This window comes from Babylonia areolata, chromosome 1 (genome assembly GCF_041734735.1).
Source record: "Babylonia areolata isolate BAREFJ2019XMU chromosome 1, ASM4173473v1, whole genome shotgun sequence".
NCBI lineage: Eukaryota > Metazoa > Mollusca > Gastropoda > Neogastropoda > Buccinidae > Babylonia > Babylonia areolata.
The window spans coordinates 8,201,525-8,228,698 of record NC_134876.1 but is presented as its reverse complement, the minus strand read 5'-3'; the positions used below and the strand labels follow the sequence as shown (position 1 = coordinate 8,228,698).

The 27,174-nt window shown below is 43.3% G+C and overlaps 1 protein-coding gene across 5 annotated transcripts in view; it reads left to right on the top strand.

Moving 5' to 3' along the window:
• The window catches only part of LOC143275933 (uncharacterized), a 105,493-nt gene that overhangs the window by 62,533 nt on the left and 15,786 nt on the right, over positions 1-27,174 (top strand). For all 5 annotated transcript variants that reach the window (XM_076580466.1, XM_076580620.1, XM_076580545.1 and 2 more), the window contains 4 exons: positions 14,729-15,064; positions 18,938-19,003; positions 20,239-20,294; positions 24,527-24,602. In XM_076580466.1, coding sequence (XP_076436581.1) covers positions 14,848-15,064; positions 18,938-19,003; positions 20,239-20,294; positions 24,527-24,602 — 415 coding nt within the window. In that variant the 5' untranslated portion in view covers positions 14,729-14,847. The remainder of the gene's footprint in view (positions 1-14,728; positions 15,065-18,937; positions 19,004-20,238; positions 20,295-24,526; positions 24,603-27,174) is intronic.

Below are 27,174 nucleotides of genomic sequence, written 5' to 3'. Positions count from 1 at the left end.
GTCTGGACCAGTATGTGTATCGAAAGTTATCTCTGGTGCCAACTCAGAACATGACTTGATCAGCCGTGGGAGCAAATTACTTTATAGGGAATGGGTGGGGAAGGAAGTACACAATTATTACATGAAGTTACTGACCTATATCAGTGGAAGAGCGGAGTTCAGCGACCTATTAGCTTTCGGCCTTTATGTTCCAAGTTTTTCTCTTGCTGTGGCCCGAAATGAATCGGTCCTTCCTCAGTTGGGTTGTATGTTAATCATTAACCATTCCGAACATCAGTTGGGTAGTATGTTAATCATTAACTATTCCGATCATCAGTTGGGTTGTATGTTAATCATTAACTATTCCGTCATTAGCTGAGAGGTATGTTAATCATTTACCGGTCCGGTCGTCAGCTGTTGTTGTATGTTTGTCATTAACTAGAGGATCCTAACAGTGCGAGAGCTTTTAGCTGGAAGACGAGAACAGTTCAAAGAACTTAATGAGAAGCGTGCAGCATGTAAGTCCTCAAACACCCGGTGAAAACGAACAATTTACTTAGCAACATTAAAAATAACAATAACAAAACACCGTGTGTAACCTGATTGCCAACTGATTTGAAAAAAAAAAAAAAAAATTACAGGCATACTCGCACACGGCTGACCTATATACCAAAGCAGAATATTGTTTATTATTATGTGGCAGCATATGTGGCGGAAGGCAGAATATTCATGGAACTTCCGACGGCGGATGTCTTGTGCAGTCATGTGAAATCTGACAGGGAAAGTTGGTGAAGTGTAAAACAAGCACAAGATGGTGGGTTGGGGGGGGGACACATGAAAAGTTTGGGTTTATGCGCTTTATTTTCCCTTTTCCCTTTTTTTTTTTTTTTTTTTTGTCTACTTTTTTCTCCTTTTCTTCCTATCCCCCTTTTCTTTCTTTCTTTCTTTCTTTCTTTCTTCCTTCCTTCCTTTCTTTCTTCCTTCCTTTCTCTCTCTCTCTCTCTTTTCTTTCTTTCTTCCTTCATCAGATTATTTTAACATTCACACTTTGGTTATAGCGTACATACAAACATCGATGCAAGTATACAGATGCTGTTTACAAGCTCAGGCCATGCCTGTTTTCATTTGTAAAGCCCCCATTTGAAGAGAGAGAGAGTCAAACAACCTAGCACAGCTCATACGAGTCCTGATTTTAGCAGATGATAGGCAGATCCAGAACCTGCAGTTCCTGAAGCCACAGGAGTCTGGGATGGGATGGGAGTCTCGGTGCCGTGGCTGGATGACTGATTGGCTTTTTTTCCGGATCCTAATAGACAGTCGGTGAATTGCATTTCATTACACGTCGACACCCACTTCCGTGATATGGCCGGCGATGAATTGTGCCCGGCCCTTGACTGACACATCACCAGAACCGTCGACATACCGATTAAGATGGGCCAGCAAGATACCAATTGTTTGGTTTTTTTAAAATCTTGGGTGCCCCCGCAAGGAGGATGCGAACTCCGGTATCGTAGAACACCGGCGTTGAGAGAGATGAGGACACCCTCCATTTTCCAGCTGTCAGAACGGGTGGCGAATGGTGTGGTGGGTGGGTGGATGGAGTGTGTGTGGGGGTGAAGTGTGCGGTAGAATCACCCAGTTGGTGAACTTTTTAGGGCCGGCCGTGCAGATGCTGGGGGAGGGGGGTGGGGGGACCTGTCGTTCAACAATCGGTTTGAACTGAAATTAAACTGAACTCAACTCAGTGAACAAGCGGCGTTTTGTTGAGAATGCCTTTTGATTAGATGCGCTACACTGCACCGCATCTCACGTCCGTACCTACGTGGGCGTTCATTTGTCAGATTTTTTTTTTTTCAACGTTTGGCTTGCGCGTGTATCAGTCAAGTGAATTAATTTATGATAAATGGGGAGATGGAGAGAGAGTGAGAGAGAGAGAACACACACGCACACACACACACACACACACACACACACACACACACACAAATGGGGAAGTGGAGAGAGAGTGAGAGAGAACACACACACACACACAGGCGCACGCGTACGTTAGTATCCAACCGACTCCTCCCCGTACCGATCGATGTATTTACCATGGTAACAAGTGACATTCATGATACCGACTGGAATCCGTGAGTGTCATGGTGAACTGAAATGAATAAGAAGAAAAGGAGGAAGAAGAAAAAAAGCAGCAACATTGAGAATGTCACGGAAATGTTCCCTGGCCGTTGGCGCTTGATAAGTTTGATCCCACATCAGTAGACATTTATGAAAGGTAATCAAAACAACAACAACAACAAAGTCTTCTGTCGTGGCACCGTAGAAGGCCTTCTTTATAGTATGCATGATTTACTGCTGAGCGTAAACGTTTGTGGAGGAGTGAATTTCAACCTCGTCTTTAATGGTAATGTTGTTTTTTTGTAATCATCATGTTGGATCGCACTGTAATACGGTAGATCGGGGCGAACCACTATCACAATATTCCCAAAGTTACCTTTATTTGTTTATTATTATCATGTATTTATTTATTTATGTATTTATTTATTTATTTTATACTGTTTTATTTCATGCAGCTCAAAGACATTACCACATCAGTCATACCAGCGTTCATTTATCGTGGTGATGTGGCGAGCACTGTTGATTGTTGTCCGACTGTGCGTTTTGTAAACAGTGATTATCGCAGCCTATTCAAAATTACCTTTGTCAAACAAACTGTGCTCGCTTGAAACGTTGGCTGAGTTTTGTGACTGACTAAAATCGGATCCCGCAGTTCCTGCTCTGTTGAAGTGAGCTGCTGCCGATGTGAACATGCCAGAACACGCACGTGAGTCACAGACCCGCATTTAGGTGACAAATGGGGTCCTACGTATTTCGGCGTTAAAGATGATTTTAGAAAGAATTTGTAATTGTGGTTTTTCAGAAGTTCCAATGGTTATGTCAGTGCTATCGAAATTTGAACAGAAATATTGGATTTCAGATACGGTGACGGTATTAATTGCATGGGGTATGAAATCGGATTGCCATCCATCTTTAAATACAAGCGGACATGTGGAGTCATTTCGAGAACTGCAGTTGTTGTTGGGTGTGTGTGGGTGTTTTTTTTTTTTTTTTTTTTTTTTTTGTTTTTGTTGTTGTTTTTTTGTTTTTGTTTGTTTGTTGTTGTTTTGTTATTATTTCTTCCTTTCAGACAGGTGTGTTGTTATTGTGAAAAAATCTCAAAAACCACTGTAACTGTTCCCACAAAAAGTCCCATCCCAAAATGTCTTTATTCCACGTAATGTGTCTGGCCATCGCTACAGAACTCCCTGTTCTTCTTCTGATATCAGCCCTTGTCAACAAACCCTTTGAAATCCCAGAACAGAGCCAGGAATAAAGATTCCGCGCTTGATACTGTTGCTGAGTCGTGTCGGGTTGTTTGGAGGTTCGTGCAAGGTTAAAATCGCTTATTTAGAGGTTCAGATACAAGACGTGAAAGTTAAAGTGGGTCTGGACCTTTAGAACTAGCGAGTGTTTAAATCACGTCGCGTCATTAGCTGGCAAGGCTAGTCTTCGAATAAGAGAACAAAAATACCCCACACTTGAGCTTTGTTTCCAGAAACAGACCGTAAAGATAGCATGAGAGCATGTTTGTATGCAGATGTCGAAAAAGTTTCTTCTTCCTCTTCTCCCCCTTCCTTCTTTCATGCTCTTTCATCTTCCCCTCCTGCCCTGTCTCCATAGTTCCTGGACAGTTGTCGGAGACAGACGCAGTTATCTGCTGTGTGCCTGCCCATGACTCAGCCATGCAGACTCTCTGGCTCTTTGGATCAAGTGACAGTCACGTTACATTCAAATGTAACGTCGACATACACCTCAGGTGCACGGGGAACATCTTACCAGGGAGGTTGGTTGGAAAGGGAATGGTGGGGGAGGAAGGGAGGAGGGGGCTTGTCTGACACTTCCAGAACGACAACACGTTGAAGATTAAGATGGGCACCGAAAGGGCCAGTTTTCATGTTGGATGTCCATGGTTCGGACAGTTTGAAAGTTAGCAGCTCCACAATGGTCTTGTTTTACCAGCTTTGAGCAAACCAGACTTTCAGTAAAGTAATAGACGTTACAGTTTGATTCAACGTTCTATGGACAATCACCCTCAAGGTCAAGTTGTTCCGTGCTTGGGTCTTTTAAAACCCATGTCCAGCCCAAGAGAAGCGAAACGGTGTTTAAGGCATTTGGAGGACTCTGCACCTGTCTTGCGATTACCGTTAAGGGGCTGTTCATTGTTGCTAATCAACGTTCATGTGGTATTGAAGTTTTATCCCACATCATAGTGATGTGGCAGGTATTGCCAGCCGATGTAAAGAAATAAAAGAAACCCACCCACCCAGCGAACTGTGTGTCCATAGGGAGAGTGAAAGCAAGCAGAGAGAGAGAGAGAGAGAGAGAGAACACTCGAACATATTATCTGCGAATTCACTTGTTTTAGGGTGGCCTGACAGTATGCGTGCTTGACGTGTAACTTGCAGACTGCACTAATGCTTGACAAAACAATACAGCGAAGAGAAATAACTCTGAAACCGTTTAGTCCTACCAGGACCTGCCTCACGAATAACGTGCATTGTATTTTCTGCTCAAACGAGATCGATTACATGACGAGTCCGCAGTCGTCACGCGAAGTTTATCACAGCAGCAACCTTCCGTCTTGTTAGGCAAGAGGTTTGGCAGGAGATGCCTTGTTGATCAGTAGACAGTCAACTGTGCTGTTTCAGAGGAGTTTTGCAAAACAGTAAAGACAGTGTACTGTGTACTGTGTGTGTGTGTGTGTGTGTGTGGTGAGTGCGTCGTGAGCATCGGCCCGTAAATCATGAAGGGGGCACAGCAGCGGGATTTATTCCTGAGCGTCTGTCGTGACCTGACGTGTTTATGGGCCTGGCAGAGAGGTTCTGAACAAGAACAGGTGCCACTGACAAGTATACTCCTCAGCGGAACACTTCGATATCAATTTTAGCGATGAACGGTTGAGGGGCTATTGTTGGGAGCGGAGAGGATAGGGTTTTGGGTGGTTGTTCATATTATGGTGATGAGAGCCGGGATGTAGGTATTTCGGTGCTCAAAGGGGATAAAAATGTAAGAGACAATCGCTCTCCTCGTCATTGCCCTAAGCTTTTGTTGTTGTAACCCTGTTGTGGCTATTTACGAGTTTCCAGAGATCTCTCTCTGTCTGCGTGTGTGTGTGTGTGTGTGTGTGTAGGTGGTATATAACTTGTGTTTGAAACATTTGTCCTTGGAAAATTTCTTCCCCCGCCTCCGCACACAGCCTCACACTGGCCAAGTATGAGCTTCTGTTGTGCACGTGCTCTGACCTCAGGAACAGGTTTCCCGGTGCAACAATCGGCTTGTCCTCCTGGGAAGAGCGTATCGCCGTAGTCCAGCGCCACGTGTGTGTGGTGGTGGGGGAAGCGTTGGGGGAGAGTATTATGGTTCAGTCATTTTCCATCAGACCCGATTCATTCTTGCATATCGTGTCATGATCGAACTCAAAACTCGACACAGCCTTTGTGACGTCTTGTTGGAAAACTGTGGTCGGTCTGTCAACAGCTGACGGCAGTGACGAACCAATGCAGTCAGAAAGCAGGACTTCGATTTTGTCATCCGTGTGAGTTATATAGAGTAGAATGGGTCTGGGATAATCGGGAAGTGCTCATTGGCTATGGGGCAGTTGTCTTTATCAGAGTTGATTAAAGCGCAAAGTTCTTAAGTTTGTTGAGTCAGAATTGGGTGTAATCTTCACCCCCTCGCCCCTCCGAACTGTGTGGGGGATTGGGGATAGAGCATGTCATGAGAGGGAAGGTGTATTGTGTTAATTACGTACCAGGATGTAGTTCGTGAAAAGAACTATCAATTATAACAGGAACAAGTCTGTTGTTGCCAGGGGTGATCCAACGGAACATGCGCGGCTTACAGCGCATGCAGTTCGTTCCGGTTTATCACCGTTCCGGTTTATCACCTTTATCGTAAAGTCTTGACACCCACGATAACCAAGTGGAAGTGGGAGGGGCAGGGAGAGACAAGGCGTTTTTCCACGACTATCGCTGTTTTCACGTAGGTAATGTGCTGGTTGGTTGGATGGGTGCGCTGTTAGCCACAGGGCCAACCTCCATCTCAGCCACGTTAGTTTACGAACGCAAAAGTGAGAAAAGGTGAAAGGTGAATATGATCAAGCGGTGTTCAGTCAGACCAGGCCATCGTCTGCTCGTTTGTTTTCCTTTATTTATGTTTGTGTTGACAAAACGATGCACCCGGGTGAAGGGGACGTGTTGTTGGCGAGGAGGGAGGTTACGCGGAGCACGTGCACGTGTAGCCATGCAAGGCTGTCATTGTCGACAGGTCACCGTGTCTGAGTGACGTGGCGCCTGGTGGTGCCAAACTCCACGCTGCACCACTTGCCATTTGATATCGGCCCTGCAGTATTTATCTGCTCACTGAACAAGCCGAGCTGTACAACCACGGCTCCACTCCACCCCGCACCCCCACTCCCTCCTCAAGCCCCCTCCGTCCCCTCCCCTTTGCCTTCCCTCTTCACACACACACACACACACCCCTCTCCTAGTTTCACCATCCAGCCTCTCTCCCAGCTGCTTTCCCCAACCGTTTTACAGACTTCTATCTCCACAGTGGCTTTATCTCCAGGTAGTTGATTACTACCTTGCTTGTTTTTCTTTACCTCCAGTTGGCTTCTTTTTTTTTCTTTTTTTTTAAATTCTTTTTTTTATCATTTCTTTTTTTTTCTTCTCTCTTTTTTTTTTTAAACACCCCACTCCTATCCTCTGTGCCTCTTGAAACAGCTGTGCAGTTCTGTGGTGGTGGTATGGTATGGTTGCTGTAAGAAAAAAAAGAGCTGAGTCGTGGTTGAATGGTTAAAAGAAAGTGGTGCATTTTGGCAGATGTGGCATGGCAAAATTGTGGACCAATCCACACACTTTTGACCCCACATCGAAACTGATTGAGTTTTAACAACCTGATGGCTCATGCAAGGTGTTCGTTTGGAAGGCCACAGTCTTGTGCACAAAATATAAAGTGCTCAGTCAGCCCTTAGTGTTATTTGTTATTGATAATTATATATAAATTATGCACTCATCAGCCTTCTTTTGTCAGGAACAGAATCATGGAGTGAAACAGTTAAGAAAAATAGAAAAACTGTGGAGAACAGCTGCATCTTTTGGTGGTTGGGGAGGGGTGGGGTGGGGCGGGGGAGTTAGCAATGATACCAGCACAAGGTAGCAGTGGAGATCCCTAATGGCTGCTCTGCATGTGCCACAGACAGAGGATGAATTGAGGAAATAAGGGCCCAGTACACTTCCTGTAGTAGCTTGTGCAGTGTTTCTGACTTAAGCCTTGATCACAACCATGTGCCCAGGTTCACCAGATTGTGGATTGTTGGCCTTGGTACTGGATGAGAGGATTTGATGACAGCAGCAATCTGTAGCCCTCTGGTTATCAGGTGATGCTGGAGAGCCTGACAGTTAACAAGTCCAGAGAGAGGCTCAGGGGTGGACCCCTACCCAGCAAGTTGGTAGTGTGTACCCTCTCTCGTTTGGGTTGTCCATGACACTGATAAAGCAGAGAGCTCCTTGAGTGGAAGGGTCTCTCCAGTGCCTTGTTTACACTGCAGGGCGGGTAAAAGTCTCCAGCTTTTTCAGGGAACCCCTTTTTTTTCTTTTTTCTTCTTCTTTTCTTCTTCTTCTTTAATTTTTTTTATACAGCTTCCTTCTCAGACCTCCTTCAAGGTTTGGATTTTTTCCTCTATAACATTTGATCTGCCATCAGCTGCTCTGGTTTTTTTTTTTCTTTTGTTCCTCCTTGTAGACTGTTTACATGAGCAGACTGCTTTCTTCTTTTCTTCTCTTTTGTTTTTGTTATTTTGTTTCACTTGAGCCGACTGCTGTGTTTTTTGTTGTTATTTCTGAGTGAAGGCTCAAGTGTTGTCTGCATTCAGGTGCATGCACAGTTAGTTGCTGCAGCAAATGTCTTGGTTTCCCATTCAGTTTAGGAAAGTATTGAATCTTTAACAACCCTTTCAGAGAGAGATTTTCAAGAATACCTGTTTTGTTTAAAAAATGTTATTAGCATATAATGATGTGTCTCATTTTGCACATTAGTTTAACATCTTCCCCCCCCCCCCCCCCCCCCCCCCCCCCCCCTCCCACCCCCCTTTTTTTTCTTTTCTTTTTTTTACCAACAGACATGTGCTAGCCCATGTACAAATGAATGTGTGTGCATTCATGCAAGCATGCACACATGTATGTACACTTTAGTGTGCGCACACACAGTTTCAATTATCTGTTAACATACACATGAGATAAAATTTCTGTTATCCCTAGAAGAAAGCAACAACATTTGAAGAGTATAACAGTGATTAATATTAAAGTGATCACCTCAGGAAAGCTTTTGAACATTTGTTCAGGAGATTGGCTTCATAAGTCAGAAACATGGCAGTAAAAATGGTTTATGTTTTGTGCACATGTCTGTTTTTGGAAAAGAAGACAGATCAAGGGAAGAATGCAGTAAGTCTACCTGTCTGAGCTCTGTTCGGTTTTTGGATTTGTGTTTGCACAGCTGCCAAGCAGACCATAATGAAACATGCACACACACCTGTCCCATGAATTGACAGCAGCACAAGTACAGAGGATGGATAGATATCAGATAGCACAGTCACAGGAATGCATGCGCAGTACAAATCCACCATACAAATCTGTGCAAGCAATCTTAGGAGGCGCTAAGTTTGCTTCGCAGTAAGAAATTTCTCAAGTCTACCTTACCTTTGAAAGACATATAGACTCCTCCTATTTTTACTGCTTAGCAAACCAAGAGTCTGCCAAGATCACTTGTGCAAAAATAATTAAAGCAGTATGTTCCAAAATTACCCAGTGTGTAGGATAGGAGGGCAGATCATGACCAGAAATTTGATTCCCTTTGTTCTCATCAAGCCAAGCTTTGACAACAATCTAAAGTCTTGTGTCAGGAAAACACTTGGGATTCAGTTTTCATAGCTTCGGATTTATGCTTCATGCATAACTTTTATATCCTATTTTGTTTCCTGAGGCACCTACCTCTATGTACATGCCACTTCTCACCTGGTGTTCTTCACACACACACACACACACACACACACACACACACACACACACATGCCCCCTTCTCACTCTCTCTGCCCTCCTCTCTCTGAGTCCAATGAGGACAAATAAAGCTGCATATCCACACACACACACACACACACACACACAGTCTCTCGGTTACTAATTAGACCAAAAAAAAAAAAAAAGGCATGTCAGGGAGAGTGGAAAAAATCTTTTATAAGATTATGCACGATCCAATTATGCCCTGCACACTCATCTGGGTTACGTGATGATGATGGATCCTGTTTTCTTGGGGCGGAAGGGTTATTTCTTTTTGATGGGTGAACAGTCCCTCCTCCGATTCACACTGTGGCCCAGTCATCTGTGCATGAGCTGCTGCTTGGTGAAGCCAGGCAGGGGGAAAATAACACCTTGTGGATCCAGCTGTTGCATTTTGTGGAATTTTGTTGGGTTTTTTATTTGTTTTCCCTTTGATAGAAACCACTGTGTGTACTACTGTGTTGACTGATGCCAAGTTGATGTGCTGCATTTCTTAGAGGTGTAAGATATATATATATATATATTATATATATATATATATATATATATATATATATATGTGTGTGTGTGTGTGTGTGTGTGTGTGTGTGTGTGTGTGTGTGTGTGTTTGTATTTGTAATTGTGTATGTTTTTACACACACACACACACACACACACACACAAGATACAAACACCACAGTTGTGTCCACTCTTGAAATTTATTTCTAAACATGGATTAATTGGCAAACTAGACCTTTAGTACAAACTAGTCCTCTGTTGCAAACTAGATTTCCGCTAGATGATGCCAGCAGCAGCCAGGTATTGCCTCCTCTGTTCTGTCTGTTGTCTGTCTCTGTCGATGTTCTCTCTCTCTCCCTCACAGAACACACACACACACACACACACACACACACACACACACACACACACAGAGTTTAACGACTTCTCTTTTACGAAGTCCTTTAAGTAATTTCCTGTAACTGTATTTAGAGGGTTTTTTGTTTGTTTGTTTTGTTTTTATTCCAAATTTCACCCACATTTTTTACCCTCATTTGCCCAGTTTCCCCCAACCCTCCATTCATCCACATCTCCCACCCCTTCTAACCGATAATGCTCAGATGTATTCATAAATACTTTAACAAGATGTCTTCAATCACCGATATGTGTGACGGGACATTAAACAAAAATTCCTTCCTTCCTTCCTACACACACACACACACACACACACACACATAATTCAGTAACCCACTCTCTCTCAGTTCTGAGTTCTCTTCTCTGAATCTCCCTCCTCACTGTCTTTCACGCACACAAGTAAACACACAGACAAACACATACGCAAAATTTCGCAAAATTTCCTGTTGAATGTCACTTAACAGTGAAAAGGTGCTAAACTTAAGGAAAGAAAGAAACATACGCAAAATAAGTAGGGCATCTTAACACCACCTTTTGACCATCTGTTTCCTTTGACCACACATTTGTTTTAATGAATGTTGTGCTGCATATCTAACTTCAGTTTGGAGTGAATGATGTATTACCCAGGGGATGTATTATCTTTCTTGCATCTTCATTCCCACCTTCTCACTCCAACCACCCCACCCATTCGGCATGAAAAGGATAGAAACTAAAACATTTGGGGGCTGTTTCAGGAGGGAAAGAGGGGGAACAACAACAATTACAGAAAAACAACAACATTGACAGGTACTTTAGGGGCGTTTTCAAGGGAAGAAAAGCACTTGTGTTTACTGTGGCTTGTGTGCCACAATATGTCATTTGTTGACAGTTTGGAGCATGGGAAAAGAGTTCGCTTCTTGAGTGTGAACCGTGCACTGTGTCTGTTTCATGTGTGGGTGAGAAAAAAAGGTAGCTTCTGTTCCTTTTGTGGGCACCATGTTTCTGTTTTATATTTTCATATCAGCAACTGTGACCCCCTTATCTTACTACTCCCTCTGCTTCTATCCCCCCCATCCTCCACCCCTCCTTCCTTGGAGCAGAGATGATACTCTGGGAGTAAAGCTTACAGTCCCAGCTATCAGAAGACAGAGAAGGGGGTGTGTGCATTTAGGGTGTGCTTTCCTTCTTGCTGGATTTGTCAGTATGTGGAGGTGTGAGTGCACTGCTCGTTTCTGTCACAGAGTTTGGCAGTGCTTCTGGTTTTGTATTGGTGGATATTTATGAAGATGATGTTTGCTCACAGGTGATTTCTTTTCTTCTTTTTGTTGTTATTGTTGTTTTTTCTTGTTTTTTTTCTTCCTGCATTGAAAAGAGTCAGGCACTTAGCCAACATGCCTCAAGCAGCTCAGAAGTGGTCAGGATAAGTTCCCAAGTTATCATCCCATTTCCCAAACTTGAGACATTCATTGTTCTTGAGCATTTTCAATACTAATTTTACCACTTCCACATGAAGATGGAAGAGCCAGCCTCAAAAGGTTTCTGTTTGTATGGTTCAGTACGTCCCTGCTGCCCTTGTGATGGTCTGTGAGCTGAACAGTCATCACACAGGTGGCCAGGGCTTTGTCACCCTGCATGCAGGTGAGGTGCTGGGCAGAGTGCAGTGTATGGATCGGAAGCCATGACTGACACAGGCAGGGAACAGGCCTGCTTCCTTCCTTCCAGTCCCCCCCCCCCAGTCCCCCCCCACACACCCCTCACCCCCTTGCACAGGCAGACTTCCCTCAGGTCCCAGTGTCTGTGACCTATACAGAGTTGTGGAGCAGCACAGCATGCTTTTGTCAGGTGTGCATCTTCTCCAATCTTTGTGCACACACAGCGCAGCACACAGCTGCTTCCTCTGCCTGTACGTGCATGGGGAGAGTTGTTTGAGGAAATGGCACGTGCCTTGTTGGCATGGCGGGTACACTTGGGGATTTGTGCAGATTTTGCCCCCCCCCCCCCCCACCCGGCCCCTCCCTCCCCACCCTTTCATAAAAAGGGTGACTGGGGAAAGGGTTATAGCCTGTTGGGTGTCTCTGAGTTTGCAGCAGGATGTCAATTGAGTGTGAAGAAGAAGAAGCACAGTTGTATTAAGGTGTCAAGTTGAAAAACATCAAAGTGGGAACGGTGTTTGTGTGTGTTATGTTCTGCTGTTTGGTCACAGAGGATGTTGTTCTGTCGTTGATACCCTAGCATCTGCAGTTTCTATTATTCCATCATAAATCTTTTTGTGGCTTTTTTTGCCAGTTGGTTAAGATAAATCAGCGTCCTCTGTCTCTGTCCGTTTGTTTGTCTCTCTTCCTGTCAGGTAATATGTGTGTGTGAATTTAATGCATTTACCTTCCCATCTCATACTTTGAAGCGACAGCGTTAACAGTTTTATGTATAGGATTTTTTTGTGAAAGGTTTTGTTCGTTGTTTGTTTTATGGGGGTGGGGGGATGTTTGTGTGTGTGGTATTGCTTCGTATTGATTGTTGGTGTTATAGCTTGGTATCTTTCTCTCCTTGTTGGACTTTCACACCTGGATAATGATGAAGACAAGATTTCCATCTGGTGAACATTTAATACCTTTGAAAGACCTGCAAGGGAAAGATTCACAGAAGTCATTTGAGTGACAAGTGGAATTTGGCATACAGCCAAACCATGAGGTAGATGCTTCCTGAAGGGGGTTGGGGGGTGGGCAGTAGTAGAGGTGTGTCAGTAATTCATGGGTCACACTTGAGTGTCACTACTCTGTGGGTCAAACTTAGAGGAAAAATGTTGTATCTTGTATGGGTAAGTCCCCTTGTTTCTACCCTGCCTTGAAACTGAAACTTTAAAGTTTTTCAACTGTAATTTAACATGGTTGCATTATTTTCACCTTCATTTGTGTTCCATGGCCAGTTGCTTTATGGTGTTTTAGGGGGCTACCAGGGAAAGGAGATGACAAATCTCCCTGTACAAATTCAAAACAAAAGTGGCCCTGTTTGTCTTGTCATCTAGTGGTGGGGCAGACAGAGGGTTACCTCCATCACTTTTCATTCTGAAAGACTGGAGTTGGCCTCAGCCCTACAAGGTGTAGTGCCAGCCAGAAACATCTCAATAAAGGGAGAAAAAAAAAGTTTAGGGTGGAGAGGCTTTTGGGGGAGAAGCTACAATAGTGATGGTTATGGTGGTAGCCTCAGGCTATAATATTGCAGTCCTTAACTCTCTCCATATGAACGGCGAAAGAGATGACGTTAACAGCGTTTCACCCCAATTACCATCACCAAAATATTGCAAGTGGAAGGCTCTTATACTGAAGACGTGAATGTTGACCAAGAATACCACAATTCTGACGACGGAAGCTAAAGGTTGGGTCATTCAGACACCCACTGGACATCCGAGGGGTCTGTGTAGAGGAGAAGAGAGGACTGGCCATACTGAGTGAGTTAAGTGGTCTTTGACTTAAGGAGCAACAGCAGAAAGTCTGTATAAACTGATATTTGACTTAAGCAGTGAAAGCAGATCTTTGACACTGGCAGCAAAAGCAGAAAGTCTGTAAACTGGTCTTTGGCAGCAAAAGCAGAAAGTCTGTAAACTGGTCTTTGACACTGGCAGCAAAAGCAGAAAGTCTGTAAACTGGTCTTTGACTTTGGCAGCAGCAGCAGAAAGTCTGTAAACTGATATTTGACTTAAGCAGTGAAAGCAGATCTTTGACACTGGCAGCAAAAGCAGAAAGTCTGTAAACTGGTCTTTGACTTTGGCAGCAACAGCAGAAAGTCTGTATAAACTGATATTTGACTTAAGCAGTGAAAGCAGATCTTTGACACTGGCAGCAAAAGCAGAAAGTCTGTAAACTGGTCTTTGGCAGCAAAAGCAGAAAGTCTGTAAACTGGTCTTTGACACTGGCAGCAAAAGCAGAAAGTCTGTAAACTGGTCTTTGGCAGCAAAAGCAGAAAGTCTGTAAACTGGTCTTTGACACTGGCAGCAAAAGCAGAAAGTCTGTAAACTGGTCTTTGACTTAAGCAGCGAAAGCAAATTTTTGACACTGGCAGCAAAAGCGGAAAGTCTGTAAACTGGTCTTTGGCAGCAAAAGCAGAAAGTCTGTAAACTGGTCTTTGGCAGCAAAAGCAGAAAGTCTGTAAACTGGTTTTTGGCAGCAAAAGCAGAAAGTCTGTAAACTGTACATACAGCTACAGAGTGTCCAGTTCACTCCATTTCACCATGTGGGGTTGGTGCAGATAATGGACTGGTCTAATTTGACAGGTCATTGTGAATCTTGAAAACCAGGGAGAGTCTGATAGCTCTTTGTCGTTCGGCGATCTCCAGCCTATTCTCTCACACAGTCTACCAAACATTGGATCCATTGCAACTGTTCAGAACAATATGTATGATCCCACCCTGGATGAATTCTAGTTTTTTTACAGTGGTTTGCAGTACCTGATGAGGTGCGGAGCTGATCTAACTAAAGATGAAATAATTTGTGAGCATGTAAGCAGCTTCTTTGTTGGATCAGCATATTTCTGTTGATGATGACTAGAAATGTGGTACACTTTAAGAGATGGAGAAGTCTGCTGAGCAGACAGAACAGCAGTTAAATGTACAGCTGTATCATTGCACAAAAAATGTTCCCCAATTCTCTTATACAAGTTTTTATCATTATTATTATTATTATTACTTGTTGATTTTTTTGCTGAAGTCCCTTTCATTTATTTGCCTGTCTCAGATTCGACCAGTGGTAGCGGCGGCTGGTCTCCCTTGTATGGTGGTGGGGGAGGCAAGGCCACCAAGTTTGACACTGACGCCATCCAGATCATCCACTGTATCTACTGCAAGGACTGTCGCATGGAGAAGCTGGCAGCGGAGCAGAAGGCCCGTGCAGCACAACAGCAACAGCAGCAGCAGCAGCAGCAGGGGAACGGAGCGGTGGGTGCCGGGAATGGCACGGCGGACACAGGACTGACCAGTGGGGGAGAGTCCGGGGACCCGGGCCCACCCACCAGCCCTCAGGTGTCTCTGGACCAAGGCTCCCTACAGCACACCATGGACAAGAACAAGGAAAGTAAGTACCCTCATTTTCTGGCCCACATGGTGCAACTTTTAAAAACTCAGCTGATATCACTTAGAGTGGGAAGATGTTAAAACGGATGACTGCGACTGTTAAAACTGAAATCTGCTCCTTGCGTCTTATCGGCTGTATGCACTCTGTTGGTGTCTGAAAGTTAAATTGTGATCCCCCACTTGGTGCCACTTGTCTCTGTGTACTATGTGTGTGTGTGTGTGATTATGACCATGTTGTTGACACTCTTCAGGTTTCTGTGCTGTTGCCACCACTCTCCAGGCTCACTGTCAGCTGAAGGAATGCCCCCACCGCACCCCCAACCCCCTTCCTCTTCTTCTTATGCCATCATATATCCCAATCCCTAAGCCATCCTTGGCCACAGCCAGACAAACTCTGTTGCAGTCCCAGCTGCAGAAGTACACACTGAGTAGTTCATCCTGTCAGACCTCTATAAGGCCCCCAATCAAGAGGAGTCCAGCACAGTTGCTGACTTCAACTGCTAAGAAATCAGCAGTGCATTGTTTGGGTCAGAATGATCAAACAGAACATTACGAAATCTGGACTCAAAGTGAAAATGTCAGGGAAAGTGGATATGACAGAACCCAAGGTCACAAGAACAGGGTTTGAAGGATCACAAACTTTTACGTACCCCCTCCACCCCCCCTGTCCTTTTGTTGCTATCCTCCTCCCCTCTTTTTCCTTTCCTTTGTTGCCTGTGTGTGTGTGTGTGTGTGTGTGTGCTGGATTTGACTGTTGTCTGAACCATTTCAGTTTCAAGGAGGTATCAAACCCAGTGGGTGATCATACACGCTGCACCACATTTTCTGTGAAATAGAAAATAGAAGAAAAAAAAAGAGTAGCAGATACCTGACTTTCACATGAACCCAACAGCATGGTCAGGCCTTGAGAGTCTGCCGTAATTGTTGACTGAACCATGTGGCTGCTAGAACCTGTGGCATGAGGCCAGGTCACAGCTGTATCTAGTTGTCAATGTATGCAGTGGTTAGTAGATGTTGCTGGATCGTGTGTGTGTGTGTGTGTGTGTGTGTGTGTGTGTGAGTGAGTGAGTGAGTATGTACACTTGTGCATCCAGACAGTTCTTTCTGTTTGCCCTTGTGACAGTTTGACTCTGTTCGTATCCTCCTCCTGTTTTCCAGGTCTGTCTGTGTTCCTTTGTCTATTTCTACACACACACACACACACACACACACACACATTCTGTCTCTTATTCTCTCTCGGTTTATCACTGTCTCTGTCTGTATGTCTGTCTGTTTGTCTGTCTCTCTATGTCTCTCTCTCGCTCTGTCTGCCTGTCTGTCTGCCTGTCTCTCTCAGTTTGCTCCTCAGTCACCACACTCGTACCCTTCTCAAGGCAAGGACCAGGTGAGAAAAGCCATCAATTTCACAAAATTTTTCGATTGAGGAGGGGTTGGGGTTGGGGGGATCCTCCTGATCTCTTGTAACCTGTGACTTCAGTCATCAGCATGTCTGCATATTAAACTTCATGTCGTTGCATTTTGCAAGGTGAAGAGTTATGCAAGTGATCAGGTGTTTTGGTCATTTTTATGGGTTGTTTTTAAATTGAATTTAAAGTCTAACTGCAATGTAAAATCAGTTTTCCAAGGTTTGGAGAGAGAGAGAGAGAGAGAGAGAGATTCCCTAAGACTGGTGAAAAATAAATCACTCCAAAATCTTCACTAGTGTAGACTGGCTGCAGTTCAGGAATAAAAATTTACAGAGCAACATAATCACCATGAAATATTAACAACTTTGTGTGCGTGTGCGTGCGTGCGTGCGTATGCTGCTGTTTCTCGGTACAAAACGGAGTTTATTACTGCTCCCACAGAACTGCTTGTTTTGCTTCTGCAGCACACGATGCTCTCCTTGTCTGAAATACAGACAGCTGTTTTGTAAATGCGTCTATTGTTTTGCCAACCGGCTCCTGTAGTGTCTGCTGTGGGTTTTCAGTTGGGAGCCTGGGTGGGTGGGATACTTTTCATCTCTGAGCATCTCTGCTCTGCTCTACACACCGCAAACCTCAAGTGGCACTTCATTTAATATGTAGTGTCACCTAGAAATATTGTTTTCTCTGTTGTAACGAAGCTGATGGCATTTATGATGTCGTTACTTTTCCAGTTTTTCTCATGTGTGTTTTAGAAAGAAGAAAAAAAAGGGGGGTGGGGTGTGTGTGAAAAGAAAATGAAATAAAACAACAGATGTGCACACACACGCATAAGCGTAAATGCACATGCTTGTGTGCAAACGCACACGCACGCTCACACACACACACACACACACACACACACACAGAAAACAGTTTTTACTGCTTCAGAAGATGGGAGGCAACTCTGAAAGTCTCATCACATCATGTTTATGTCCGTCAGGTTTTTAGGCCCAGTTTTAGTGGTTGGGAAGAGGATGGATGGAAGGTGTGCTTGGCAAGAGAATGTGTGCACATGGCTGGGGCTGGGGAAACTGAGGGAACAAGATATATCTCTGGGCTCTTGGTTTTGGATTCTAACTGTAAAGAAATAAGAGGCATGGATAGCCATTCATCCCATCGTATTGCTTTCACTTTGGGGAGAAAAAAGAAAAAGGAAGAATTTTAATGGGAGCACACATTTCAGCTTCCCCACCCCTACTTTGTATAATGTTTCTGTGTGTATTGAAAAGTAATTAAGATTCTGTTGCTTGGTTAAAACCTCATCTGTGCTCTGAACATTTTCTCTTTTCTTTTTTAGGCGTTTGTATTTTCACGTTTTTTGGAATGTTTTGTGAATGGCTAAAGCAGTCCTTACCTCAACCCTCCCTCCCTGACTGTTGTCAGAGTAGGTGGGTTGGTTGGTTGGGGGATTTTTTTTTTCTTCTTCTCACAGTTTTCTCTTGATGAGTATGATAAGCCTAAGGAGAAAAAACAAAAACAAAATCAACTCCCATTTCTATTTTATTTTATTACAGTAAAAATCATAATTCATATTGACAGCAAGAGGTTTACCTTGCAGCCGATGTAACCTCCATCTAGACATGAATTTGAGTTTCAACATGTATGCTGCATTATGCTCTGATATCCACTTGGTAGATGTGAGAAGATTTTTTCTTTTAGAAAGCATGGGCTCTTTGAAAAGAGCATTGGCATGATATGCTGATGGTCCTATTTGCAAAATTAAGCGGTATGTTGCAACACATTATTGTCTGATGCAGCTGGTAGATGAATAAATTGTGATCAGTTATTGCATTCCTAACTTTTTACACAGCGAACATGTGGAACAGCAAACTGGAGCAACTGGTAATGAAAACAAACTGAACAGTTCATGAATAAATGGATCATAACAAACTTGATTTGTTAATTCATCCCATTCCTCTGCCAGCCTTTCTCAATGCAATCCAACCCAACAACAAACAGAGAGAGAGAGGAAAAAGGAAGGAATCTTTTTTTTTATTTATTTATTTATTTTTTTATTATTATTATTTTTTTTTAAGTCTTTGAAGAACACACAAGAAGAAATTTTGGGGGTGGTGAGGAAATCATATGCTCATGTTTTTAAGAACATTCCTTTGCGGGAAATGGCACTTGGCAGGTGATCCAACAAACTATCAGGAATAAAAACTTCAAGATTTTAAAAAACTGAAATAGCTGTTTATAGATTGAAATATTGAAACAGCACATTCAGTTTTTTTTTTTTTTTTTTTTTTTTTTTTTTAAGTCTAAAAAGATTTGGGCTGGTAGCGGAAGTATTTCAGGGAGAGGAGGGAAGAAGAGTGGGGGAAGGGAAGAGGGGCGTATAAACACTGCTGACAGAAATATGAAAACGATTGCAAAACAGATACCGCACAGTTTAACTTCAAAACGGGCAGTGTACTTCTGTCTTGCAGCACTGAAGAGGAAGCTGATGCTGAGACGATCTGTGACTGAACTGGTGGAGAGAGGCATCTATCCTCGTAAGTATCTGGCCTTCTTTTAGTGCTTTATTACCTGCCTGTTTTGCTGCATATCTAATTTAGTTCTTTAATGTGCCTGCAGAAAGTGTAAGACAGTCTGCAGTTCTGTGGCAACATTGCTGGCTCTGTGGGTTCTGTCCCTAAGCAGTATTAGCAAGTACTGATTGAAAGCCACAGGAAACCTGCCAGTCCGTCCTTCCTTCCTTCCTGTTAGCCCTAAGTGGCCTGCGTTTAGCACAGACAGCAGCTCAGTACATTTGTGTTTATGAGTTTTATGTCGGTTGCAAAGTTTGGACCATGCTGATCTTTATCTGTAAGCTTTGCCCTTTCCCTCTGGGGATTTGCGGAGTACATGTTTGCTTGGAATCTCCCACAGTTAGGTCAAGCAGAGAGTACTACTTATGTATAGCCAGTGTGGTTTTCATGTGTGTTTTTCCTGATGCAAACTGAAAGAGTAGCGTGTCAGGTTTGAAGTGGAGCATCAGCAACTTCAAACTCTTCAGTTATGGTGCACAGTTTGAGCGCTGGTGTTGGTGCATCAGCAAATGCTGCTTTATTTAGCCTTCTATACAAAAAAAAAAAAAAAAATGCTTACAGTGTTTAGTTAAGAAACGATGTTATTTTGAAGCTGCTGTCTGCTGTGTGGATTGTCAGCAGTGTTTTTATTTTCATGACACTACAGAATGATGTGGCTGTGCATCATGATGGGTGAGCAGCTGTAGACGTAAACTTGCCAAGTCAAGGACTCTTGTTTATTTGATTTCTTATTCAGTGTTGTGTTCTTGGGTGTTTCAAATGAACTGGCTTGTATTTAGTGTGGTACGTGCGTTGTCTCTATTTCATGTTTGTTATGCAGCTACTGTCAGTACATTGTCAGCAGCATATTTGTAATTGGTAACTGTGTGTTATCTGAATAAATAATGTTTTGATCATCAGTATGACATTCATGAGTTGCATAGCCTAGTCATTTTAGCTTTCTGGACATGCTCATCACATGTCAGGTAAGCTGTGTTTCATGGCAGTCCAAGTATATGATTTAACCGCTGCAGGCAACCAGGTTGTTGTTTGCATTGCATTATGTACTCTGCTACATCATGTCTGGATTCAGAGACAGCTACTGTGTTCACTGTTTGTAACATGCGTTGTGTATGTGCTGTATGCATCAGTTTTGATATTATTTTTCTATGCATATTTTCCAGTGCCTTTAATACAGTGTGGGTATGCATGTTTTCCAGCTTTGACAACACCTCCAGCATATGCTGGGACACAGAAGCAGCTTGAAAGAGCAAAGGTAAGTTTTGATAGAACTGTCCGTCAAGGAAATTTGATTGCTTTGCATGTGCACTGCTTTCTCCAAAGGAATGGTCTCGTTTACTTATTCTGATTCATATATTTGGGAACAATCAGCAGACAGTCTGAAGGCCTCGTTTTGACATTGTTTCAGGAAGAACATATAAACATTATTTTAGGAGCAATCTTTGGGGTTTCGTTTCCTCAGCTATTTGGGAAGAATCTATCCTGTCTCTCCTGTACATACCAGAATTCAGTCTGCATACAGGATATGTTTCAACAGTAAGAATCACTGTCAGCAGTGGTGTGTGTTTGTGTGTGTGTGTGTGTGTGTGTGTATTTATATATATCTTTGTGTGTGTGTGTGTGTATATATATATATAATTTTTTTTTTTTTTTTTTTTTTTTTTTTTAGCAAGTGACAGTGTTGCATTCCTGCATGACACAGAGCCCAGCCTGTAAGAGCACTCAGCCTGCTGCCTGTGTGAACATGCATCCTAACACACACAAAAAAATAAAAAAAGAAAAAGAAAAGAGAACAAGAGTGCAGTGGAGCTTGACGAGCGAGAGTGGTTGATGAACAGGTCTTCCACATGGTAACTAGGCTCTCTGTGTGGGTCATCATCCACACACTATCCGTGTCCATCTCCATCACTTCTGCTCAGCTGGAGCCTTTCTGCCTGGCTGGTTCAGTTCTGGGAGGTCTGCCATTCTCTGCTCAGCTCACTTTGCAGCTCCTGACATCTGCTCTGCATATAGACCCGGGGAGCCACTCTTGCTCTGTCTGCCTGCCCCATCTCTCTCCCGCTCTCTCTCTCTCTCTCTCTCTCTTGCCCCCTGTCTCATTCTCTCTCTCTCTCACTCACTCTCTCCACTTCCATCCAGTCCTTTTACACACCCTCTTCTCCGCCTCTTCCCCCCTCCCACTACTCTACTCTTCCTCCCAGCTCCCTCCACCTGTGTACCTTTTTTTTTTAGGGAGGCATTGGAGGGGGGGCGGGGGGGTTCTACCTTGAAGATTTATGACATTATTTACCAAGACAGTTGCTGCAATCCAGTTTTCACACTGATTGTCCCTATACATCCATTGTGCCTTGAGCACCATGTCTCAGAGCTGGCTAAGGGAGAAGCACCGGGTGGCAGAAGCCCAGCCACCCAGCCACCTTCCCATCTCCCCGTCATCCCCTCCCCCCAACCCCCCCCCCCCCCCTTCCACCAGAGCGTTGATGCCAGGTTATTCCCGGCATGAGACAGTTCTCAGCAGCCAAAGGCGCAGTAAATGTGTAGCATGCTGGCACAGGCCATGCAGGCAGTAGTATGCCATCTGTCCAACGCCATCAGCTCTCTTTGTAGTTTGTGCTGGCGTCCGTCCCAAGGCTGCGTGGCTTTGCCTTGTGCCTTCTCATTTCATGGGCCCTGCGCGGCTTCTGGGAATTATGATTGTAGGTCAGGACTGGTCCCAACCTCCCACCCACCCCATCCCCCTCCCCCTCCTTCCTGTGAAGAAAATGATAGTTAAAGTGGTGATACTCCTCAGGAAGTTTGACCCCCAAAAGTAGTGATGCTCCTGAAAGTGTGACCCACAGAAATTGACAATTCTGGACAGTTTGACCACAAAGTAGTGACTTTCTTCACAGTGTGACCAACAAAAATTTATATTCTGGAAAGTTTGACCCGCAAAGAAGTGACATTCTTCAAAGTGTGACCCACATCAATTGACACTCCTCAAAGTTTGACCCACAAGTTAGTGACATTCCTTGAGATGTGGCCCATGGAAATTGACACACCACAAAGTGTGACCCACAAAAATAGACACTCCAAAGGTTTGATCCAAAAAGTAGTGGCATCACATTCCTCAAAGTGTGACCCACAAAGAAGTGATAATCCTCAAAGTGTGACCCACAAAGAAGTGATAATCCTCAAAGTGACCCACAAAGAAGTGATAATCCTCAAAGTGTGACCCACAAAGAAGTGATAATCCTCAAAGTGACCCACAAAGAAGTGATAATCCTCAAAGTGTGACCCACAAAAACTGACACTCCTCAAACTAAGACCCACAGAGTAGTGACATTCCTCAAACATACTTCGACCCACAGAGTAGTGACATTCCTCAAACATACTTCGACCCACAGAGTAGTGACATTCCTCAAACATACTTCAACCCACAGAGTAGTGACATTCCTCAAACATACTTCAGCTCACAGAGTCGTGACATTCCTCAAACATACTTCAGCTCACAGAGTAGTGACATTCCTCAAACATACTTCAGCTCACAGAGTAGTGACATTCCTCAAACATACTTCAGCTCACAGAGTCGTGACATTCCTCAAACATACTTCAGCTCACAGAGTAGTGACATTCCTCAAACATACTTCAGCTCACAGAGTCGTGACATTCCTCAAACATACTTCAGCTCACAGAGTAGTGACATTCCTCAAACATACTTCAGCTCACAGAGTCGTGACATTCCTCAAACATACTTCAGCCCACAGAGTAGTGACATTCCTCAAACATACTTCAGCTCACAGAGTAGTGACATTCCTCAAACATACTTCAGCTCACAGAGTAGTGACATTCCTCAAACATACTTCAGCCCACAGAGTAGTGACATTCCTCAAACATACTTCAGCTCACAGAGTCGTGACATTCCTCAAACATACTTCAGCTCACAGAGTAGTGACATTCCTCAAACATACTTCAGCTCACAGAGTCGTGACATTCCTCAAACATACTTCGACCCACAGAGTAGTGACATTCCTCAAACATACTTCGACCCACAGAGTAGTGACATTCCTCAAACATACTTCGACCCACAGAGTAGTGACATTCCTCAAACTTCGACCCACAGAGTAGTGACATTCCTCAAACATACTTCGGCCCACAGAGTAGTGACATTCTTTCAGCGCTTTTTGTAAATACAACAGTAATTCATTCTTTGATGCAGTGTGTTGTGGACTACTCTCTGAAGTCCCTGAGAGGTTGTTTTTTTTTTAGAAATGATGAGACTGGCATGGGCAGGAGTGTTGGGAAGCTTGGCGCTGTACAGCATGGCCTGTGATGCTCATCATGGCAGCCATGTGCTGTTTGGGTGTACAGAGGAGGCAGAATGATGGGGGTTTATGATGGATGTATTTTGATGCACCAAGGACGTTGTGGACGAAGGGGGGAAGATGTAAACACGTAAGGTGTAAACACTTTTCCCCCTCTCTGTGTTTACCTCGATTTGTATGCATGCGGTGCCTTGCAGATGCGCCCTCCCCTCTGCAAGGGGCTGTTGGTTTGTGTGATAGCACTGAATTGGACTGCATGCGTGTGATGCTGATGGCTATCTGATCTGATTTACTTGCCTGTTACACGGGATGTGCTCTCTCTCTCTCTCTTTCTCTCTGTATATATATATATATATATATATATATATGTATATATATATATATATATATATATATATATCTGTCACTCTGTCTCTCTGTCTGTGTCTCAGTCTCACTCTTTCTTCCTAAGCCTTAAGTCTCTGTGTCTCTGTTTCACTCCCTCCACATTCTCTGTTAAGTCCTATGTCCCACAGAACTGGAGTCTGATGTGAAAAAGTATTCACATAAAAAATTTAAAGACAAGAATGTTAGTTTCACAAACAGAAATGGGGAGAGAGAAAAAGAAATATAAACTTTTCTTTTCTTTTTCTTTTTTTTTACAGTTACATCAATATTTCATACAGTGAAATATATTTTGGTTTTGACAATAATTATATGTTGCAAAATCTGCTCACCTCTGTCAGGTTTAGGGAACCATTTGGTTTTCAGTAGTGGTGACCATGTCACGCCCAGGACTGGTGCACAGTTGTTATTTGGAAGACAAGAAACATTTTCTGTTTAGTTACAGCAGTTGAGATGATGTGCAGAGGGAATGTGCTTTTTTTTTTCTTTTCTTTTTTTAACAGCACACTCCAGCTAAGTGAAATACCATATCAGCATTGTTCTTTTTAAAGATAAATGCAGCACTATACTTATAAATAAGAATTTCTGGTGCCATTTATTGTTGATTTTTTTTAGCTGTCTGATTTATTTGTTCCTCTTTTTTTTCATATCTCATTGTGTCTTCCAAACCAACATGTGTCTTGCACAGATTGAAATTTGTTGTTTTTTGTTTGTTTGTTTTTTTTAACTTGTGTGTTCACAAGTTACCTAGTTGTGACAGAGAGACTGAAGGTTTGTTTTATTACTCCTTCGTTGACAGACAGGAGATCTTCTTCGCCACAAGATACAGCAGAGGCCAGACCGGAGTGAACTGGTAAAGCAGCACATCCTTGAAGGTACAAACTCAATGATGTTCTTCAGGGTAATACATGCTATACAATTTTATATACCTGTAAATGTATGTGTGTGTGTGTGAATGCATATGCATGTGTGTAGATGCACATATATATGGGAACATTCATTTAGGGGTGAAAGACCTACCCTAACCCCAACCCCTAACAAATTGTGTGGTTTCGAAAGCAAGGGGGGGGGGGGGGGATTTTTTTAGTAAGCTTTCTAGCTTTCAGCAGAAGTTTGACTTGGCAGGCACTGATTGATGTTTAAAAAAAATTTTTTTTGCAAATGATTATTAGTCAGTGGCAGCCGTGATGGTTTTGTGAAGAGGTTCCAGAACAGGAGGAATCGGAGCAGTCTTGGTTTGTGTAATGATGATCGAGGCAGTTTAAATAACACATTTGACCCTGGGGAGTTTACAGCCTGGGCAGGCTTCCATATTGATGCAGGAAAAAACACAGAAAATATAGTGCTTTTCCTCCAAATTATGTGTGGAAACATGTGGAAATGCTGTGGAAGATGTTCCCTTTCTTTGCGGTCAGTGCATGTGAAACCCATTTTGATGAAATGAATTTTGACTCCAGAGCACTGCTCGAGCGCAGGGCTCAGATTCAGTTTGTTTTTCAAGGAGGCGTCACTGCATTCGGAAAAATCCATATACACTACACCACATCTGCTAGGCAGATGCCGGACAGCAGCATAACCCAACACGCTTGTCAGGCCTTGAGTGCATGTTTATATATTTGTGTACATATCAGAGTGGATTTCCTTTTACATAAATTTGCCGGAGGACAAGACTCTCGTCACCATGGGTTCTTTTTCAGTGCGCCAAGTGGGTGCTGCACACGGGACCTCAGTTTACTGTCTCATCCGATTGACTAGACGCTCAGTTTGATTTTCCAGTCAAACTTGGGAGAAAGGGCGAGAGTGGGATTCAAACCCACACCCCACGGACTCTCTGTATTGGCAGCTGAGTGTCTTAGCCATTCTGCCATCTTCTTCCTGGGCTCAGTGACTTAAAATGCATCCATCTAACAGTCTCTAAACACCAGTTGCCTATCACGTCCACTTCCTTAAAAACAAAAAAAAAAAAAAAGAGGAAAGCCGACTGAATTGTGGGCGATAATTAAGTGCCAAACAAATCCGCCTGAGCTGCTGAGTCATCATTAATCACAAGTTTAACCAGCGCCCCCCCTTCCCTTTTCATTGCTCAAATGTTGTTGATTGCCAGTGCCAGATTCCCCAGAGAAAGGAGGCAAGGTGCACATACATCTGCCAGTGTTTCGTAAAGCGTACCCTGCGGTGATATTTGGGTGCACACACACACATGCACACATGCGCGTGCACGCACGCGCACACACACACTGTCTCTCTCTCTCTCTCTCCTCTCTCTCTCTCTCTCTCTCTCTCTCTCACACACACACACACACACACACACACACACACACACACAGACTGTGATTCACACACACACACACACGTTGGATTGGAAATTGTGTGTGTTTAAAGTGTATCCTTCTTTGCTGATGAGCTGCTTCACTGCAGATGTTTGTGCTCTTCTGGCCACACCTGTGTTGGGTAGAGCCCTGCCCCAAATTGCCAGCGGTTTTATTCTGCTGTGAGGAAACTGGTGTGCATGTGTTTACATTTGCAAAGAAGAAAAAAGAAATACGACAAATCAGAAGAAAAACTGTCATTCATTCTTGTTGTTCAAAGTATAACAGAAGATGAGAGCCGTCTAAGGTCATAAAAAAAAGTGTCAGTTCAAAATTGCATTTCATTGTTTTTTATTTGGAATTGAAGAAAAAAAAACCAAACGGTGTAAGCTTAAACTAATTTTTAACAGTAATCATAAACAGGCAAAAGATGGAGATAGAAAAAATGCCAGCAAAGTCAGTACATTAAATTTGTCTGTCTCTCTTAACATTACCTCTTGACCCACACATTTTACAGATTTTATATTTTTCAGACTATTGTTGGAAGACAGACTGAAGGATGGCTAGGAAAGTGCAAACTTCTTGCAGTTTCACATGATTATGATAGTGCAGAGAAAGAAGCAATGAACAATGAAATCCTAGTCTGTTGCTTGGTTGGGTATTGTTGGCCAGACTGCAACTCTGTTGAGGAACAGATAGCCAGCAGGACCTGGTGAATACAGTTCTTTATCCTCCCCATGATGTGTGACAATAGATACAGAGAAGTTGGCTGGGCCTCATTATATCTTGTTGCTTATTATATTCACCTCTGTCCTGTTTGTCAGAGAAGAGTGTTTTTACTGATGTTTCAATAACCTCCAATGATTTTGTTGTTGTTGGTTTTTTACTGCTGCAATGGCAGTGGCAGTGAACTGTTTGTTTACAGCTTTGTAGTCGACTTTCCACGTCAGTATTATTGAAGTTGATTAGCTGTTGTCCTCATCTTTATTGTAATGTCTTATGTCAGTGAATTTTTTATAATCAAAAACGAAAATATGAATCAAACTCTAATCCATAAACAAATTAAGTGAAAAGAAGAGACAGTTTCAGTTTCAGTTTCAGTAGCTCAAGGAGGCGTCACTGCGTTCGGACAAATCCA